Source organism: Diceros bicornis, chromosome 14, assembly GCF_020826845.1.
Source record: "Diceros bicornis minor isolate mBicDic1 chromosome 14, mDicBic1.mat.cur, whole genome shotgun sequence".
Classification (NCBI taxonomy): domain Eukaryota; kingdom Metazoa; phylum Chordata; class Mammalia; order Perissodactyla; family Rhinocerotidae; genus Diceros; species Diceros bicornis.
In genome coordinates this window covers 38858683-38880735 of record NC_080753.1, presented here as the reverse complement: position 1 = coordinate 38880735, position 22053 = coordinate 38858683, and the positions used below count along the sequence as shown (strand labels likewise).

Below are 22053 nucleotides of genomic sequence, written 5' to 3'. Positions count from 1 at the left end.
AATCACAAACCAGAAACCTATCATAAATACACAAAAAATTAAGAGAAAAGACCTAAACAGAATCTTAAAAAAAGCTGTTAAACCACAAGAGAAGAGAGCAAGAGAAGAAGAAAGGAACAGAGAAGAGCTACTAAAACACCCAGAAAAAAAGTAACAAAGTGGCAATAAGTACATACTTATCAATACCTACTTTACATGTCAATGGACTAAATGCTCCAATTAAAAGACATAGGGTGGATGATTGGATAAAAAAACAAGACCCATATATATACTGCATACGAGAAACACAATTTAGAGTGTCTAAGACACTCACAAACTCACAGCACAGAGTGCTAAAGATGCTCAGAAAATGAAAATGAAGGGATGGAAAAAGTAACTCCATGCAAATGGCAATGAAAAGAAACCTGGGGTAGCAATTATATTAGACATAATGGACTTTAAAACAAAAACTGTAACAAGAGACAAAGAAGGGCACTACATAATGACCAAGGGAACAATCCAACAAGAGGATGTAACACTTGTAAATATCTATGCACCCAACATAGGAGCATCTAAATATATAAAACAATTATTAACAGACAAAAAAGGAGAAATAGACAGCAAGACAATAACAGTAGGGAAATTTAACACTCCACTTACACCAATAGACAGATCATCCAAACAGAAGATCAATAAGGAAACATTGGCCTTAAATGACACATTAGACCAGATGGACTTAGTAGGTATATACAGACCATTCCATCCAAAAACCACATTCTTTTCAAATGCACATGAATCACTCTCCAGGATAGATCACATATTAGGCCACAAACAAGTCTCAATAAATTTAAGAAGATTGAAATAATACCAAGCATCTTTTCTGACCACAATAGTATGAAACTGGGAATCAACCATAAAAAAAAATGGGAAAAGCCACGAACATGTGGAGACAAAACAAATGCTACTGAACAACTATTGGGTCAATGAAGAAATCAAAGGAAAAATCAAAAAATACCTGGAGACAAATGAAAATGAAAATGAAAATACAGCATGCCAAAATTTGTATGAGATACAGCCAAAGTGGTACCAAGAGGGAAGTTTATACCAATACGGGCCAACCTCAACAAACAAGAAAAATCTCAAATAAACAAGGTAACAGTGCAACTGAAGGAACTGGAAAAAGAAGAACAAAGTCCAAAGTCAGCAGAAGGAGAGAAATAATAAAAATCAGAGCAGAAATAAATGAAATAGAAACCAAAAAAAAAAAAAAAAAACAGTAGAAAGGATCAATGAAACTAAGAGCTGGCTCTTAGAGAAAATGAACAAAATTGACGAAGCTTTAGCCAGACTCACCAAAAAAAAAGAGACAAGCCTCAAATAAATAAAATTAATAATGAAAGAGGAGAAATTACAACAGATACCACAGAAATACAAAGGATTATAAGAGAATATTATGAAAAGCTATACACCAACAAATTGGATAACCTAGATGAAATGGATAAATTCTTAGCATCATAAAATCAGCCAAAACTGATCAAGAAGAAATAGAGATTCTGAAGAGACCATTGACAAGTAAAGAGATTGAAACAGTAATCAAAAACCTTCCAAAAACAAAAGTCCAGGACCAGACGGCTTCTCTGGAGAATTCTACCAAACATCCAAAGAAGATTTAATACCTATCCTTCTCAACTATTCCAAAAAATTGAAGAAGACAGAATGCTTCCTAACTCATTCTATGAGGGCAACATTACCCTGACACCAAAACCATGCAAGGACAACACAAAAAGGAAAACTACAGACCAGTTTCCCTGATGAACAGGGATGCAAAAATCCTCAATACAATATTAGCAAACTGAATACAGCAATACATTAAAATGATCATACACCATGATCAAGTGGGATTTATACCAGGGATGCAGGGATGGTTCAACATCCACAAATCCATCAATGTGATACATCACATTAACAAAATGAGAAATAAAAATCACATGATCATCTCAATAGCTGCAGAGAAAGCATTTGACAAGATCCAACACCGATTTATGATAAAAACTCTCAATAAAACGGGTATAGAAGGAAAGTACCTCAACATAATAAAGGCCATATATGACAAACCCACAGCCAATATCATACTCAACGCAGAAAAACTGAAAGCCATCCCTCTGACAACAAGAACAAGACAAGGGTGCCCATCCTTGCCACTCGTATTCAACATGGTACAGAAGGTTTTGGCCAGAGCAATTAGGCAAGAAAAAAAAATAAAAGGGATCCAAATTGGAAAGGAAGAAGTGAAACTTTCACTTTTTGCAGATCACATGATTATATACACAGAAAACTCTAAACAATCCACTGGAAAACTATTAGAAATAATCAGCAACTACAGAAAAGTTGCAGGGTACAAAATCAACTTACAAAACAACTTACAAAAATTGGTTGCATTTGTATACTCTAATAACGAACTAGCAGAAAGAGAACTCAAGAATACAATCCCATTTACAATCACAACAAAAAGAAGAAAATATCTAGGAATAAATTTAACCAAGGAGATGAAAGACCTATACACTGAAATCAGTAAGACATTATTGAAAGAAATCAAAGAAGACATAAAGAAATGGAAAGATATTCTATGCACATGGATTGGAAGAATAAATATAGCTAAAATGTTCATATTACCTAAAGCAATCTACAGATTCAATGCAATCCCAATCAGAATCTCAATGACATTCTTCATGGAACTAGAACAAAGAATCCTAAAATTTATGTGGAACAACAAAAGACCCCGAATAGCCAAAGGAATCCTGAGAAAAAAAGAACAAAGCTGGAGGCATCACAATCCCTGACTTCAAAATAAACTACAAAGCTATAGTAATCAAAATAACATGGTACTGGCACAAAAACAGACACAGAGATCAATGGAACAGAATTGAAAGCCCACAAATAAAGCCACACATCTGTGGACAGCTAATCTTTGACAAAGGAGCCAAGAACAGACAATTGGAGAAAGGAAAGTCTCTTCAATAAATGGTGTTGGGAAAACTGGAGAGCCACATGCAAAGGAATGAAAGTAGACCATTATCTTACACCACACCAGAATTAACTCAAAATGGATTAAAAACTTGAAGGTAAGATCTGAAACCATAAACTCTTAGAAGAAAATATAGGCAGTACGCACTTTTACATCAGTCTTAGCAGCATCTTTTCAAATACCATGTCTACTCAGGCAAGGGAAACAAAAGAAACAATAAACAAATGGGACTACATCAGACTACAGAGCTTCTGCAAGGCAAAGGAAACCATGAACAAAACAAAAAAACAACCCACCAACTGCGAGAAAATATTTGCAAATCATATATCCAACAAAGGGTTAACCTCCAAAGTATATAAAGAACTCATACAACTCAACAACAAAAAACAAACAACCCAATAAAAAAAATAGGCAGAGGATACAAACAGACATTTTTCCAAAGATACACAGATGGCCAAAAGGCACATGAAAAGATGTTCAACACCACTAATCATTAGGGAAATGCAAATCAAAACTACGATGAGATATCACCTTACACCTGTGAGAATGGGTTTAATTACCCAGGCAAAAAATAACAGATGTTGGAGAGGATGTGGAGAAAAGGGAACCCTCATGCGCTGCTGGTGAATATGCAAACTGGTGCAGCCACTACGGAAAACAGTATGGAGATTTCTCAAAAAACTAAAAATAGAAATACCGTATGATCCAGCTATCCCACTACTGGCTATTTATCCAAAGAACTTGAATTGACAATTCAAAGAGACTTATGCACCCCTATGTTCATTGCAGCATTATTCACAATAGCCAAGATGTAGAAGCAACCCAAGTGCCCATCAAGTGATGAATGGATAAAGAAGATGTGGTGTACATATATACAATGAAATACTACTCAGCCATAAAAAAGACAAAATTGTCCCTTTTGCAACCACATGGATGGAGGTTATGATACCTTGAGGGTATGATGTTAAGTGAAATAAGCCAGACAGAGAAAGACAAACATCACATGATTTCACTCATATGTGGAAGACAAACAAACACATGGACAAAGAGAAAAGATTAGTGGTTACCAGAGGGGAAGGATGCTGGCGAGTGGATGAAATGGGTAAAGGGCACATATATATGGTGGCATAAAAATTAGACTATTGATGGTGAGCACGATGCAGTCTATAGAGAAACTGATAAATAATAATGTACACTTGTAATTTCACAATGTTATAAACCATTATGATCACAATAAAACATTTTTTTAAAAAAAACATACCATTTCAAATTGAGTGCAATTGCAGCCAGGCCTACATATCACAACAGATCCCTCCAAGACCTCTTAATTTCCAGCATCCACAAATTGTTGTGCAAAAGGGGGACTCTGACAGTTGCCATCATGACAACAGAGCACAGAGATTCTTGGTCATTTCCTTAGGATTTGTTTGATTCTGCAATCAAGGGCTAATTGAGAGGTGTGGTCCTCTTCTCCAAGAGTGTCGCAGATCCCAGGCTTCACCTTCACTCAGACATTTACTGTTTCTTCAAGACACTCAGTTGTGATAGAGGCTGGACTTCTGCACTGATCTTTTTTTAAAAATAACTTAAGCTTTTTTATCAATTTCAGGCTACATACAAAGAAAAGAAATGGGACCTACGGACATTTTTGGCATTTGATTATTTACAGTTATTTTAAGTAATTGTTTCACATTTATGCATTCAACAAATATTTACTCAGCATCTACTCTGTGACAGATGCAGGGTCAGGCAGTTGGTCATAGAAGTGTGAGGAGAAATACTCTGTTCCTTCGTAGAGCTTACCAGCTAGTAGAGGATACAGACTTTAATCAAATAACACATTAATCATGTATCATTACAAACTGAAGTAAGCATTCTGAGGGTAAGTCACACAATTCTTTGAGAATATTCATTCAACCAATGTTCACTAAACGCATCTTATGTGCTAAGTACATCACAGTCTGACATACCAGCTATGTGATCTTGGACAATTTACTTAACCTTTCTTAGCCGCCACTTACTCATCTGTAAAATGTAATAGTGTCTACCTCATATGGTCTTTATGATAGCTAAATGATTATTATATGTAAAGCAATTAACATAGTGCTAGCATATGATAAATGCTCATCCACTCAAGTACAATCATAGGCTGCTCCTGGGGAATAGAAACGACAACATGTGTGCTATAACTTTGCTGCACAGCCACTACCAAGCACTGGGGATACAAAAATGGATACAATGTGACCATGTTCTAGAGAAATTTAGTGGGATGGGGGGAAGCAGCCAATTTGAGAGATCATTTCTAGTATAGTATAGTATAGAAAAATGAATGAATAGATTCAGAACTTACGTCAAAGCAAAACTTTAAAACTTTTGGTACAATATATATCTTTCTGTCCCTTGGGTAGGGAAGAATTTCTTTTAAAAGAACACAGAAAATGCTAATTGTAAAAGAAAATATTAATAATTTTGTCCATATTCAAATTAAGAACTTCTGTTCATCAAAAAAAAAACATAAGGAAAGTGAAAAGAAAGTGCTATAAATTGTCAGAAAATATTTACAACACATAAAATCAACAAAAAATAGTACCTAGAATATATATATATACTCATGTAAATCATTAAGAAAAGTTTAAAGAAACTAATAGAAAAATGAGCAAAAGGTATTAATAAGTTTTTCATTGGAGAGGAAAAATATAATTCCAATAAATATTAAGAGATGTCCAGTCTCACTACTAATCAGAGAAAGACATATAAAGACAATATTTTACACCCATTCAATTGGCAAAAAACAAGTCTGTCAAACTAATTTTGAAGAAAGTATGCACAAACAGGACTGCTTAAACATGGATAGTGAGAGTATAAATTAGACAATCACTTTGGAAAATAGTTTTATTTTCCAACGTTTGACGCTCATACCCTACACCCAGCAATTCTACTTCTGAGAGAAACCCTTAGCCATATACAAGATTCATAGAAGCACTGCTTGTAATTTTTTTTAAATGGAAATACTCTAAATACCCATGCATTTGACAAATGTTTATTAAGAGTATATTTCAGGGGCCGGCCCCGCGGCTTAGTAGTTAAGCGTGCGTGCTCCGCTGCTGGCGGCCTGGGGTTCGGATCCCGGCGGGCACCGACGCACCGCTTCTCTGACCATGTTGAGGCTGTGTCCCACATACAGCAACTAGAAGGATGCGCAACAATGACATACAACTATCTACTGGGGCTTTGCAGAAAAAAAAAAAAGGAGGAGGATTGGCAATAGATGTTAGCTCAGAGGCGGTCTTCCTCAGCAAAAAGAGGAAGATTAGCATGATTGTTAGCTCAGGGCTGATCTTCCTCACAAAAAAAAAAAAAGAGTATATTTCATGATAGGCCTTATTCTAGATGTTTGTATATAGTCGTGAACAAAACAGATAAGAACCATTACCTCGAATATCTTATATTCCAGCATATGACCAAACGACATAATAAATAAAGTTACGTAGCATGTTAGAAGATGCTGTAGAAAAAGTAGAGCAGGGAAGAGGGATGGGAGTGGGCAAGATATGTCTAATTGAGGAGGTATGACTTGAGCAAAGATTTGAAGAAAGTGAGAAATTTAGCCCATACTTGGGGCAAAGAAAACAGCTAGAACTAGGGTCCTAAGCAACAATATGCCTGTAATACATACAGGAAGAACAAGGAGGCCCATTGGGGATGATGATAAAATGGAGAGCTACTGAAATGTTTTAAGGTTTAAAAGGCTAGTGTGGGAGTTGAAAAATAATTTTCCCTCTACCCTTCTGAGTTCTTAGCTGAAATTCCTGTAGTAAAAGACAGATTAACAAACCTCAACAACAACAACAACAACAAAGATTAACCAGAGAAAAACAAACAGAAGTTTATTAACATGTATACCTCATGTACATATGGGAGATACCCAGGGAAAAAAATGAATAACTACAGACGTGGCTTTAGAATTCTCATCTTAATAGGGAAAGGGTTGGGGGAATGTAGGCCTCCTAGGCAAAAGTGAATGATTTTTAGGAAAGATGAATGGGCCCTCAGAAGAATAGATGGGAGGTCTGACAGTTTATGAGAAAATTTGTCTGGGTGTGGTATCTCCTTTCCTGTGATATGAGTCAATCTTGACTGGTTGATGAAACTCAAGAAGAAGGGATTTACGACAGTTGTTTTCCTTTTGGAGGATCTGTCTTTAGGCATATAAGGTGAGTTCAGAGAAAGCCTCTCTCTGCATTTGATGTTTTTCAAGTGCCTACAGCTCAAAATAACCAATATATCAAAGCAGCATATTTTGAGGAGGCATAGTCTTCTACCCTTCAGTAGCATGATAGAACTTATGCTTCAACAGTATCACTCCGGCTGCTCTATTGAGAATAGACTGTGGGGGACTCAGGTAGAAGCAGAGAGACCACTTAAGAGGTTATTGCAATAATCCGGAAGAGAGCTAATAGTGTATCGGCCCATCTTTAGAAGAATGGATGAATGCAATGTGATATTCACAAGTGGAATATTATAGAGTAATGACAGCTAATTTTAACTCAACAATATGGATAAACCTTAGTAACGTCGTTGAGTGAAAAGAAGCAAATATCAGATTACCTATGACATGATGCCTTTTAGATTAAAAACAACTAAAGCCATTTATTGGTTTGGCCATACATATGTATCTAATAGAACTATCTTTTTAAAAAGTAAGAGAACGATAAACACACAATTTGTAATAATAGTAACCTCAGATGAGAAGAGGTACGGAGAGCGACTAGAGAAAGAGTAGTAATAAATGTAAGTTACTGTCAATGTTCTAGTTCTTATAGATTGGGAAATAGAATGAAGATTGTTCACATTTTATGGCCATGCATAGACGTCTTGAGCCAGGGTTATGATTAATCCCATTTTGTATATCAGCTTTTCATCAGGGTTGGGGGCTGAATCAAGGGTTCGGAAAAAGGCTTCCTGGAAGTCCAGACCGGCTTTGCAAAGGTGAAGTTTGAGCTGCGTCCCTGTTGCCTAGGCTTCAATTTCACTGCCCCAGACTGAAGTTGAGAACGAGGCTGCACAAGCGCAGTAGAGCCACGTTTACCACTACGAAGTGGAGAAAAGACAACTCCTCCTTCACGCTCTGAAAATTTCAGGACCTCAGCAAAGACGCCTGGGAAATGGAGTCTAAGCGCTGAGGAAACTCGAAGGCTTCTGGGAATTGTAGTCCAAAGCCAGTTCGTCTTCTTCTGCGCAGACTCAAAAGTCTCTGTGGAAGGAAACCCTGAGAGGTGGTGCAGCGCCGTCCTTCCACCGGAAGTGTCCGATCGGAACCAGCCCTGTAGGAGAGGTGAGTCCGGGTTTGGGGACCCAGGCGTCTGACCCTTTGTCTCCTCCAAACACCCAGTCCCTACGGTGTTCTCTTCGGGATTGTAGCAAGCCTGTGGCGACCTGGACCCCGGACCTCAGAGGAATCCCGAGGAAAGGTGGAACTAGGTTCAGCGTTGGGAGGGCGTTTGCGCCCTCTTATTTCGAGAGGGTAGGGTGGTTTCCATAGTTACCCCCGCCGCGCATTACGTCAGCGTTGAGGGCATAGAGGGCGTGGTTCCGGGGGCAGAAGGCAGTCGTGCTGGCGGAGATCGGGAGTCACTGGTTAAGAGGAGTGACCTGACCCAGTCTGGCGACACGGGAAAGGGTGGCATCTTTTTCGGATCGGCTGCTTTCTGCCAGAAGGCACTGTCCCAGAGTCCGCCCCCCACGCCTGTTACTCAGAGGAGGAGTAACCGCCTTTTCGTAGAAAAAGTGAGAACAGCCCCGGCCTCCTCATGAAATTTATTCACACTTTAGTATTTCCTGTGTGCCGAGAATGCAGTGAAACCGATACTGAGCCCCTGCCCTCGTTCTAGAACGAGAGACAGACCCCAAAGCAGGCAGTTGTAAGGCGGTTGGAAGTGCCTCCGTGTGAGAAACCAGGTGCTTTGGGAGCCTTCCCCAACACGCGCTTTAAATCCCCTGCTCTGCCCTGTGGCGTCTGTTAGATGGCCCCTAACTTTCCTACCTCCACCAACAAAACTCTTACCCGGTCCGCCTTCTATCCATGCATACACACCAGAGACCTACTAATCCATCAGGAACCGTGCTCTTCACCAAACCTCCACCTTTCCGAACATAGCTAATTACTCCTTCCTCTCTGTTCTAATGGCGTTTGTTTACATATCTGCTTAGCTATTTTTGTAACTCTCCCCCAACATAATGATTGTAAAGCACTAGATGCTCAATAAATGTTTATTAGCTTGAAGTTAGTAAGACATTTTAAAACCAGCTTTAGGGGGAATATATCAAATCCTTGAGGACTAGATAACTCTGTCTAGAGTTGTGGACTGTTTTAAGTGGATGAGAAGTGAAGAAACACCTGGAGACGCGACTTTAAGCTATGTGAGGAGATAACATATATTGCAGAACCAGCCACTTAGCATGTAATTGAAATTTAAGCGAACTATGGAGTGTGTAGGTCCATCTTCCTATGCTAAATGAGATAATGCCCATAAAGTATTAGGACACAACCAGGTAAGGGCTTAACACATCTAGGAAACATAGCAAGGAGTAAAATTAAACCTCTATCAAAAGAATGTCCCAGTAAACTGTGAAGGATTGAGACTCTCTGATTGATATATCCTAGCACTAGCACCCTTTCTCCCCCATCTCATTGCTAAATTTTGTTCTTACTTATACCCAAACTCTGTTTTCCAAGGTTCAATCTGATCCTGTGATCTTCGTTTCATAATCTTGGAGAATTAATCCCTATATTTATCTTCAACTGCCCTTTCCATAGATCTTGTCTAAATCTATATTTCCATTCCTGGCTCCTTTCCATTAAAATGTCATGATATCCGTTGGAAATGTTTTTCCAAGTGGATGTCTCATTATCATTTTAAATACAGAATATCCAAAACACAAAGCATCTCAAACTTTCCTAATTTCTACTTTTATTTATTTTATTCAAATCAACAATTGTGAGAACTTAAGAATAAATAGTAATAATGCATGGTTCTTAACCTCATGGAGCTCAGTCAGTTGATGAAGAAAAACAGCCAAACAACTAAAAATAAGACAAGGTGGTATGTGTTGTATTCACAGATATTATGTGTTAGCAACTCAGAGTAGAGTTGATGAATTCCTTATCAGAGGTAGTGGAATTCTTAGTCACTCCAGTTATTACACTCTGCAAGCTGGTCTCACCATCACTCTGCTGTTCATTCCCACTTTCCCAGCTCTTCTTCTGTCCCTTTCTTTTTGCCCTTCAGAGTCTTTCCCATCCTTTATTGTCTAGTGTAAGCCCCACTACCTCTAGGAGATATTTGCTACCACTTGCACACATACACATGCATTCTCTCCCTACCTCAGAACTGTTTGGATGTTGTGTCTCTACCATACAACCTGTGTAGTACCTCAGCATTCAACATTTATGAAGCACTTTAAACATGTGTGTCATGTGAAACGTGTGTTATTTAAAGGAAATCCATGTTTGTTTTATGTCATTTCTGACTATTTTGAAAACTCTTTGCAAACTCAAACACTATCTGTTTAATTCCTTATAGCTGTACCTCAGAATACAGATTTTCCAGGCATACCCTGTACTAACCCAGTTAACATCCCAGGAATCTGTTTCTAACAAAGTTCTCACATAATGATTAGACAATGAGCCCAGCTCCGAACTCTGACTTTCTTGGAAACCACCACCATACAACTTCTAGCCCAGTGCTTTGCTTGTGTTAAGATTCTAAAAGTACATGTCAGTGCAACAGTCAGTAGTCAACTTGGTGAAACGTTTAATAGAAGGACCAGAAAGATTGATATTTGCATTTTGCTGTTGTACTCTAGAGCTTCAGCTCTAAATTCCTTTTATTCAGTTTTTCAGTTCAGAAACCAGACTGACCATTCTCATGTGCTGATAACACTTGAGGAACTGATATTCAGTAACAAGACTCACAGAAGGCTGACAAGCAAGTCATAGTGCTGGTTTATTATATTTTATTTTATTGGTGAGATGACAGGCCTCAATATCCAAACCATGGACTGAGCCATGAAACTAGGAAGGCGGAGAAGCAAATGTTGGGACAAAAGGAAACCTATCTAGGGACTTTTGGGGAAGGAGCTAGTCATACTGACTGAAATTATTAACCTCTGGCTCTCAAGAATTGTTGTCCTATTTTATTATTTAAGAGATTTATAAGTAATCCTAGTTCCAAATTCTGAATAGATAATTATAAGATTCTAAACTTGTGTTTTCCTCACACTGCTATGAGTACAGTGGCCTCTTTATGTTTCTGTCTTTTCATATTGCAGTCCATCCTAGAAATGAACAATGTATTAATCTCCACGAACAGTACTTTTCAGATCATTTTGCTCAAAAACTTGCATTGGCTCCCCAGTGCCTAAAAGATAAACTCTGAATTCATGAACTTGACATTTGAGGCTTTCTACAGTAAGTCCCCAGCCTTTGCCTCTGTAATTTCCTTATACAAACCTGCTGAACTTTTTGCTTTTCCACTTCATGTTCCTACCATTAACCAATTGTTCAAGCTGTTTCCTTGCTTGTAATTTCCTATTTCTCTCTTTTGCACATCCTAGTCAAATCCTATCCATTCTTCAGAAGTTAGTTTTTTAATTAAGCTTTTGCAGCCTACTGTGCTCTTTTCCATCTTCCAACTTTATGAAACACTTCTATCATTTATCTCTTTTGGTCCTTCTTGTCTTTATGACTTAGATATAATTTGATTGCATGTGGCATGTTAACATTTAGTGTTACCTTAAATTTATATTGTCTTATATTTAATGTTTTGAATTTTAATAACTTTATTTTTAATTTAAATTTTAAGCTGCCTTGAGGTAGAAATTACGTAACAGTTGTATACCACAAAGCAGGTATTTCAGTGCTTTTACACATAGTACATGCCCAGTAAATTTTTGTGTAATGGAGAATGACTATTTCTGTATGTAATCTTTCAACTTCCTAGACAGTAATAATAATTTTTTTACCCCTCAGGAGAGTTCTTGAAACTAAATAAGACCCTTCACAAACCAGAAGTGAGTTTTCTGATAATACGTTCTATTCCAAGATGACGACAGAATCAAAGAAAGCTTCAGCTCAGAACCTTCAGGAGGATGAAGGACTTCTGATAGTGAAGATAGAAGAGGAAGATTTTGTCTGGCAGCAGGATTCTTGCTTGCAGAGGAGTGATCTCCTCAGACAAGAGCTCTGCCGGCAGCTTTTCAGGCAGTTCTGCTACCAGGATTCCCCTGGACCCCGCGAGGCACTGAGCCGGCTCCGGGAACTCTGCCATCAGTGGCTCAGGCCAGAAACCCACACCAAGGAGCAGATCCTGGAGCTGCTGGTGCTGGAGCAGTTCCTGACCATCCTGCCTGAGGAGCTCCAGGCCTGGGTGCGTGAACATTACCCAGAGAGTGGAGAGGAGGCAGTGACCATACTGGAGGATTTGGAGAGAGGCTCTGATGAAGCAGTACTCCAGGTACAAAGGGGATGGGATATCTAAGACCATTGGAAGGGATGGAGTCCCACAATGGGAGAAAAGGGCCTGAGATTGAATATCTAGTGAGACTTGCAGGAGCTCTTAATTCAATGTACATTTATGTCTCCTTTCCTCTCTGTTTGGTACTATACTACATTTTACAGTTGAGTCAGACTTAATTCTTCCTTCCCCAGTTTTGTATTCCTACAGGAGGTTCTCTTTGTTTTTGGAAGATGTTTAATTCCAACAGAGATTCTCTCATAAGCCCAAATATACTTTATTTTTCTCAGGTTCCAGTCCATGGACATGGACAAGAAATATTAAGGAGAAAGGTGGCACCTCCTGGACCAGCACTTAATGTCCAGTTCCAGCCAGTGGACACCAAGGCCCTTCCTGATTCTTCAGAACCCCAGCTCCTAATGGACTGTGGTAAGGGGCAGTATTCTGTGCAGTGCATGTCACTAAAGAAGTGGGACAGTGAATCTGCCTTCTCAGACTAGTCTTAGTTGCTGTAGGTGGTCCTTTCCTTTATTACCCAACGAGAAGTAGAGATCTTTTTTTCTGTGTGTCATTGGCCAATTAAAAAAAAGAGAGAGAATTTTATTCCTTATCCAGAATATTTCCATTTTTCCATTTGTTCTTTATCTAGAATATTTCCAAAACGCAGGATGTTTTTATGTTATGAGCAAATTAAAGGAAAAAAAATGAATGAGTTGAAAAAATGTCAGGGAATGAGAAAAGCAAAAGAGGAAGAAGCACATAGACAGAAACAAAACAAGTTAATAGAGAAGTACATGTAATGATAGAGAAAGAGAGAGGCAGATACGTGATGATATAGTCATAAATAGAATATAATTCACAGATACATAGAATAAGACCCATATTATTGCCCTTTTTATTGTACTTTTGGTCTTACAAAGCTCTCTTATGTTTTTATAGAGTTGGCCATACTTCTGGTGATTACTTCCATAGAATACTTATTGCTGTTCTAAAACTCATCTGTTTGAAAAGTTCATGGACTCAGTATCACTTGAGGTGTGAATGGTCCCAAAAATAAGCTCAAGAATAAATTACCATAAATTTTTTTTATTTTTTATTTTTTTTATAATTTTATTTATTTATTTTTTCCCCCAAAGCCCCAGCAGATAGTTGTATGTCATAGCTGTACATGCTTCTAGTTGCTGTACATGTGACGCAGCCTCAGCATGGCTGGAGAAGCGGTGCGTCAGTGCGCGCCCAGGATCCGAACCCGGGCCACCAGCAGCGGAGCGCGCGCACCTAACCGCTAAGCCACGGGGCCGGCCCCATAAATTTTTTTTTAAATACCCAAATTCTGCCTTCAAGTTTGTTCTGGAAACATTTCCATCCACCTCATCTAATATTGTAAATTTTTCCCACCCTAAGACCAGCACTGCCTAACCGCCTTTCCTGCACTAACTTATTCTAGACAAGGGAATCCATATAACAATGAGGGTTGCTTGATTCCAGCACAATATAGAGTCATGAGCACAGTATAGATTCATGAGCTAAAAGGTAGGAATTGTGAGGACTAAATAAATGGTCCTGGAAACCAGGCTAAGGAGTTCAGACATGTTGTGGAAGAAAGCAGATTAAAATTTTCTGAGTAGAGTGTAAGAGGATGACAGGGTTTAATGACAGGCTTTAATGACAATTAGTCTGGTAAGGGTATTTAGGATGGCTAGGAAGAATAGCTCAGAGTCAAAACAGCAAGGAGACTGTTATAGTCATCTAGACAGGAAGTGGTGAGGTTTTTGACTAGGGTGATAGTAACAGAAATGTAAAGAAAGGGATATATATAGGGGACATTTAGGAGAAAGTCTTGACAGAACTTGATTAGCCATGGAAAATGAAGAATAAATGGAAGGATAGATTGGATGGATAGATGGATGGAGGTTTTCTTTTCCACATACACATACCTCAGAGTCATTTATAGCTTTACTTTTCTCCCTGCATCTGTGTCCTCATCTGCTTTCTTTGAGTTGGTGCCTCCCTTTATCCCTCTAAGCCTAACACTAGAAATGTATCATAGACTCAGAGTTCCCAAGATCCTCTGTCATATTGCATAGTTCTTTCTCCTTACTTTGTCTCCCCCTGATTCTTGCTGGTGATGATCCTCTTCCCAGTCTTTTCTACTTTATCTGCTCCTCCTTAGATGTCTGTTTCTTCTTGCTGTGAAACACTGCATACACACTTGCTTTTACCAATTTTTCTTTCTTTTGTGTCCTTGTCCATCACTCCTTTCATTTGAAAAGTCACATTTTTAGAGTGGCCAGATGAAGTACCAATATGTAACTATCTTGGGTGTACCTCAAAATTTTCTTTTCTTCCAGCTCAGCAAACAGGTATTTACCTCTTTCTTTTTTCATTATTTTAGATAATGAGAGTGAAAACAGTGGATCCATGCCGAAGTTGGACATTTATGAAACAATGGAATCGCAGAGAATTATATCAGGAAGAATTTCAGGATTCGTATCAGAAAGATCTGCTGAGTCTCAAGACATCTGTAAGTCTGCAGGCAGGATGAAAAGGCAGTGGGAAAAAGAACCAGGGGAGTCTCGGAGACCATCATCTGCTCAGGATGGAGGTTTTAGTAAAATCCTCACCCACAAAAATACACTTAGAGGTGAAATAATAAGCCATGATGGATGTTCTGAGAGAAGCTTAAATCTGAACTCAAATGAATTTACACACCAGAAATCTTGTAAACACAATATCTATGACCAAAGTTTCAAATGGAATTCAGATTTTATTAAGCATCAAAGAATTTATGCTGGAGAAAAAGTCCACCAATATGGAAAATCTCTGAAGAGCCCAAACCTTATTAAACATGCAGCAATTTTCAGTGGAGAGAAAACCCATCAGTGTAATGAATGTGGGAAAGCTTTCAGACACAGCTCAAAACTTATTAGACATCAGAGAATCCACACTGGAGAGAGACCCTATGAATGTAATGAGTGTGGGAAAGGCTTTGGGGGGAGCTCAGATCTTATTAGACACCAGAGAATTCACACTGGGGAAAGACCTTTTGAATGCAAAGAATGTGGGAGAGCATTCAGCCTGAACTCACATCTTATCCTGCATCAGAGAATTCACACTAGAGAGAAACCCTATGAATGTAGTGAATGTGGGAAAACCTTCAGAGTGAGCTCACACCTTATTCGACACCTGAGAATTCACACTGGAGAGAAACCCTATGAATGCAGTGAGTGTGGAAGAGCCTTCAGTCAGAGCTCACACCTTAGTCAACATCAGAGAATTCACAAGAGAGAAAACCTGTTAATGTAAAGAACTTAAATTCATATGGAAATGCTAAAGAAATAGCAAAACGTGAAAAACATTGAATAAAAAATAAATACTGGGCGAGATGAATGACTAAAAGACCAGCGTCTCTTTTTTTGTCTCTTTCATTCTCCAGCTTGCTGATCTGCATATGGTCTTCACCTCTGTGTGTGTGCTTTCTGTGAGAAGGGGTGTGCCTCTTCCACTGACTGCTAAAGTCAAACCAGAAGAGCAGAATTTGGGGGAGGCTAATAGATAGGTTAGTCTATGGCAATGGAGATAGAAAAAAAGACTCTTTGGGGAAATAACCATGATTACAGTTGGCGGGGGGGGGGGGGGTGGCGAGATGATTCTGGTAAAGAGACTGATCACCAACCCTAGTTAATGATTCTCCACAAGAGGAGGTAAGCTAAGCCCAGGAGTGGAATAGCTTGAGCAATGCACTGCAGAACAGTGCTTTAGGAACATTCCTTTAAAAAATAAAGACACAACAAAGAGAGTCATGACAAACAAGAGGACATGCGCAATAGTGGCATTCCAATATATAGGCCAAAATCTATGTCCAGAGGTCATGCCAGGAAGTAAACATAACCAAAAGAGCATATAAGGCAAGAAGCCAAAATCCAGAGATTCAAATAAGACAGGAGGGGAGTGGAAGTAAATTAGGCAAGAGTTGGAGTTAGAGGTGAGGAAAAGTGTTCAAGTTGAGCTAAACCTCAGAATTTGGAGGAGATAGACTCAGTGGTACAACCAGGATTTTACTGCCACATATGCTGTGGTTTTTTGGCACCTTCCTAGGGTGGGTGCATAGAGACTATAGTTCTGGGGAGCTCTTTTGACAGAAATAGGCATCTCTGGCTACTGATAATTGTGGAAAAGGGCTGAGGGAATTAGTACTACAAATAAAGGTTCTGAAATTTTGTTTCATTGCTGCTGGCTGCTCTTCTCTCCAGAAAAGACTGAGACAGTGTAGAGAGGGTTGGTATCTGAGAGAAGAGTGGAGAGGAATTTGCAACAAGTTTGAGCTCTACCAATGATTTCAAGATATAAAGGTGATTCGTGCTCTACTTCTTGTACCTGTTTGATGAGGCACATTTTTGGTAATGTGAGAAATAAAAACAAATATACAAGCTTAAATATTCCACAGTATACAATGTTTTTAGATGAAAACTCTCTAGCTAGAAACAGAACCTCAATACTAGAAATATGATCTAATGTACAAAGTCTTCCACTAACAAGCTTTATAAAAAATTTGCATTTGTTTTTCAATGACCTTGAACTAGAAATGTCCTGATAGGATCTAAATATCCCAATATTTGTTTTTTTAAGGTAAAATTGAACCCATAGTTTTTTTTTTCAGGCACTATGTTAATGCATCCCATCTCATGATTGTACAAGTGCTATTATTTTTCCCATTTTATAGTTGAGAAAATTGAGCTGTAAAGTATTCCTGCTCAAGAATACATGGAGAGTAAACGGTGGAACCAGAATTTAAACACATATTATTCCAGGGCCCTAGTTCTTAACCCTTAACTTTGATTATGTCACTGATAGTATTACCACAGGATCTAAAATTGGAAAAGACAGTACTGGTACAACACAACTTTAAAGTGGAGGGTAAGGGGGTTCGTTTATCACCCTTTTAGAAGGCTAATTGGCCATACATTTCAAAATCAAGGAGGCACCAGGGAGCCGGTAGGCAGCGCGAGACCACCACCGAGAGCGGCTTCCTAGAGAGGCCTGAAAGCTGCGTGCGCCCCGGGTTGGCAGGCGCCTGCCCGGGGGATTGTGTAGCCGAAGGGGCCGGGCCTCAGCCTAGGGTATTGTCCGCAGTTCCTGTCTCTAACTTCCCTCGGGGCTGCTGTTGAGGTTTAAGAACAGGATTCTGGGGATGTAGGCTGCAGCCACAAGAGGGGGCTGCGACTTTGGACCACCAGATCCGCTCCTCCTCCCACCACCCCAGGAAGAGACACCAAGACAAGGCCCCGGGAGGGGGCGGAGAGAAGACGCTCTTTCTGTCTGTTCTCCCCCCTGCCGCTGTTGTTTCTAGGAAGCTCTGTGTCCCGGAGAGACATTGGCAGAAGAGACCTGTTGGAGGGATGAGATGTATAATCACACACAAGTGCTCAGACCTGTTTATGTTGTTAGTGAACCTCTGGACGCAATTTGATCATTTTGTGATTATGATCAGAAGTCTTATATGTAGATTTATTTGTAGTGGAAAACACTAGCATGCTTGGTTTGGTATTTTAATTTCATTCCATTTGTGGTCAAGCTTCACGTTGTTTCCATATTATAAATTTTATTGTTTGTCTTGCCTAGTTTGTGCTTTCTGTCACACGTGACAAAATTCACCAGAATTGTCAGTTTTCCTTTTGAATTAATATTTTATAGGTTCTTTCAGTGAATTTCAAGATGACTAATCTTCTTTAACCTTAATAAAAGTTTTCAGCAACCTTTTGCATTGCTCTAAGATAATAATGACTTATTTTGCCTTGGAGTGACCCAAAAAAATCACCCCCAAGGGCAATCCCCTTCAAGCAGATACTGCCATATATCCCGAACTGTGAAGTAAGAGTTTATTCAAACTGTTACATATGATGAAAATACAGGCCAAGAGTCTGGGCTACATGGGAAGAACTCCCACAACCAGGAGGTAGCTGTTAGTCAGAACTTTAGGCATTTCTGTTACCAGAAGACACTTGGACCCTCTGAGGCTCTGAACCAACCCTGGGAGCTTTGCCATCAGTGGCTGATGCCACACCAAGGAGCAGACCCTGGAGCTGCTGTGCTGGAGCAGTTCCTTACCATCCTGCCCGAGGACCCACAGGCCTGGATGTCAGAGCATCAGCCAAAGAAGAGGCAGTGATCATGTTGAAGGATTCGGAGAAAGAGCTTGATGAAACAGGACAGCAGGAGTTATTAAATGGGGGCATGTTAGGGAATGAACATCCTAGCCAGAGAGAGAAGCATCCATCCAACGATGGGAGCAAAGTTTCCACTCAACCTGGCTAGATATATTAGTCTCTATGTTTCTCTCTCTCATCCTTTCTGGCTTGCTCCTTACTTCCTCTTGAGGATGGAACAAGACTGTGTGTGCATTCTTTCCCTATTCAATGCCCTGAGTGCTGTTCCCTAAGGTGTTTTTCTAAGGTATTAACTCTGATTCATTCACTGAGCCTTTCACAAATCTGACCACATTTTTATTGTTTCCAGGTTGCAGCCAGTGCATGTGGAATGGGAGTGCACTCAGAATTTCCTCATCAAGCAGCACAGGAGCCACTCACTATTTCTTCCCAGGCCATAAAAACACAGCTTAAATGGAAATATCAAGAATTCTAGGCCATTCATGAGCAAGATGAGTATCAGAATCCATCTTGAGAGAAGGAGAGTGGTTGAAAAGTCTGCCAGCTATCCACTGCCAAGCTGTCCACTGCTATCCTAATGCCAGGTTGAACAGCATTACGAACACCTCAGAGGTAAGAAAAACCATGCTGAATCAGACTGAATATCCATCCTTTCATCCTCGTCCCAGCTTGGGTAGCACCAATAGAGTACATGATGTACAATAACATAATGCTGACCTCCCTGTTATCAGCCTCAGCAGGAAGTTGTACACCAGATTTCCTAGTTACATTTAAAAACCTATTCCAGATTGCTCTCATAAAATTTATCTTTACTTGAACCTATTTATATTTTCATCATGTATAATTTCATGGCCTAACCTCTATGTACATATGGTGCTTGCTCTGTAAAGTAAACTTACTCTTTTGTCTTAAAATTGCCTTTTCTGAATCCCCTGGATCATCTAAAGCATTTTGTACCCTCTTTCCTATTTCCTTTAATAGAAGCTACATCATCTACCTGATCTTTTAGACTCATCTAAACTTAATTTGTTTGGGTTTTTTTCTTTAGTCTCTGTTGCCTTTAAATAAAGGGTCAGAAATGATTTTAAAATATTTCTTAGATCTGTCTTCCTCAGTGTTACATCCTCATTGGATCCGTTCCCTCTAACTTCAGTACATTTGAATCTGTCCTGACCATCAATAAAAACAAATTATTTTTCTCTGTCATTTTCCACATGCCGTCCTCAAACCTTCTGTTTATTTTCATCCTCTTCCACTTTTGACACCCATTTTTATTCTCATAGATCAATCCACTTACCCTCTTGATTGTTGCTTTATTCTGTCTCTTTCCTTGCCCAACTCACCCCCCAATTCTGTACCAATAGTGTGCACCAGGGCCTTTCTGCAACTTACCAGTTATCTCATTACTTGATTACAAACCTTTCTCACAGATATCGTGAACAGGGAAGGTTAGCCGGTCCTTGATAGTTATCTACATGGGCAGACAAAATTAATAGATTTTGACTGAAGAACCACTTATGTTTTCTAAAGTCCACCTTCTCACAGAAAGCCATTGTGGGCTCCCATATGTAAAAATAGCCCAATGTAGTCTTTTCTTCAAAGTGAAATATTTAGGAAAAGGGTTCATGAAAACTTTTACAAATATAGGATACAGTCTCCGTTCACAGTGGCTATAGCCTCGAAAATCCCCAAATACTACTCTGTACTATTTTTTTCCCCTTAATTTGGAGAAACTAGTTGATGAGATTATGCCCCTGAAATATGGAGACCTCTATGATTCAAGAATTCAGATTCGACTGGCCTGGTTTTCCTCTTATTTCTTTGGTGCTCCCTCATCTTCCAAATAACTCTGTAACTGCAACTTCTCACCCCTTGGTCCCTGCCAATCAGCACCTGTTGGAGGGGTTAAGGAATTCTTTTTCATTCCCACCTCTGGCCGTAAACAATATATCTCCTGCGATCATATGGAGGCCAAGATGGCTATCTGATATGGAATGCCTAGGAAGGAAACTACTTCTCACAAACACTGAAAAAGGCAAATTATGAAGATTCATTAAACAATACAATAAAAATTCTTCAGGGGCCGGCCCGGTGGCGCAAGCGGTTAAGTGCGCGCGCTCCGCTGCCCGGGGTACGCTGGTTCGGATCCCGGGCGCGCACCGACGCACTGCTTGGCAGGCCATGCTGTGGCGGCGTCCCATATAAAGTGGAGGAAGATGGGCACAGATGTTAGCCCAGGGCCATCTTCCTCAGCAAAAAAAGAGGAGGATTGGCGGATGTTAGCACAGGGCTGATCTCCTCACAAAAAAAAAAAAAAAAAAAAAAAATTCTTCAGTCACATACCCACAATTAAATTATTATGCCTTGTAAGTGAAAAGGTTGAGGGAGAGTTTTCTCATGAAGAAAAATCTTTAGGTGAAGTAGCAAACATTCCTTCTCTTTGGTGGCCAATGTCACAAGAGGGGAATGTGTTAAAAAAAGGCAGAACAAAAATGTCATTGCAAAGGACCTGCTGTTATTTGTAATAAAAAAATGTCATTCAAGCTTATCATGCCATACTAAATGAAGAGCAGGGGTCAGATCTTTATTATACTGAATTCCATGTAGGTGAAATTTGTATTAGAGTAATGGGATTTCTTTGTAATAAATGCAGAGAAAATTAATGCACAATCACACTTTATCACAAATTATTTTTATGCATGTCACATCTTTTTAATTCAACTTCTAAAATTACTTTGTTACTAAAGTACTGATTTCAGAGGACAAAAAAAGACAAAATTGTCTATAATTTCCATTTTTGTTTCAATAAGGAGTGTTGGCAATTTTTTTTTAAAGCAAATGATCTAAAATAAGCACATTGTGAAAATTCAAATAAAAATACATGTATTGCTTTGGATTTTAGAGTATGATGAGTAGAATCAGAATAATAGGGCTCAGACGTAAGTGCCCCAGGATACAAGAGGTTGTGGAGTATGGGACTAAGTTGTTGGTGGTACAAGAGAAACAAACAGTACAAAATACAAAGCTCTACAAGGTTAGAGCAGAAAATAGAGTTTAGAAAGAATGCATAGGTGGAAAGAGCAATTCTATAGGTGAGATTCAACTCCCCATAGAGATTTAGTTTCTCATCTTCATTTTACAGTGCCATTCCCCACCGCATCCCCAGAGATACACCACTCTCCCTTTACAATCCCTTAGTCCACACACTAGCAAAAGGAAGTGGGACAAGGACTGGGAAGAGTTGTTGGGGCAGAGGAAACAATGTGAAAAACACAGCAATATTGGGAGTGTTGAGTCATCCAGTGCTGCTGGAGATTTAGAGGAAAAAAGATAGTTGGAACAGGCTGTAAAGGCAAGAACTTGGATG

General features: G+C 39.3%; 1 protein-coding gene across 4 annotated transcripts; it reads left to right on the top strand.

Moving 5' to 3' along the window:
* Nucleotides 1-8267: 8267 nt before the first annotated feature.
* ZNF165 (zinc finger protein 165) lies at nt 8268-15920 on the top strand. Of its 4 annotated transcripts, none has more exons than XM_058554985.1 (4): nt 8268-8339; nt 12036-12519; nt 12810-12948; nt 14915-15920. In XM_058554985.1, exons 2-4 carry the CDS (start codon nt 12109-12111, stop codon nt 15823-15825), a joined length of 1461 nt encoding a protein of 486 aa, XP_058410968.1. In that variant the 5' UTR covers nt 8268-8339; nt 12036-12108; the 3' UTR covers nt 15826-15920. The 4 variants fall into 4 exon arrangements, with proteins under 4 accessions (XP_058410968.1, XP_058410967.1, XP_058410970.1 ...); XM_058554984.1 differs by lacking the exon at nt 8268-8339 and adding an exon at nt 8382-8475; XM_058554987.1 differs by lacking the exon at nt 8268-8339 and adding an exon at nt 8501-8528.
* The last annotated feature ends 6133 nt before the right edge of the window (nt 15921-22053 follow it).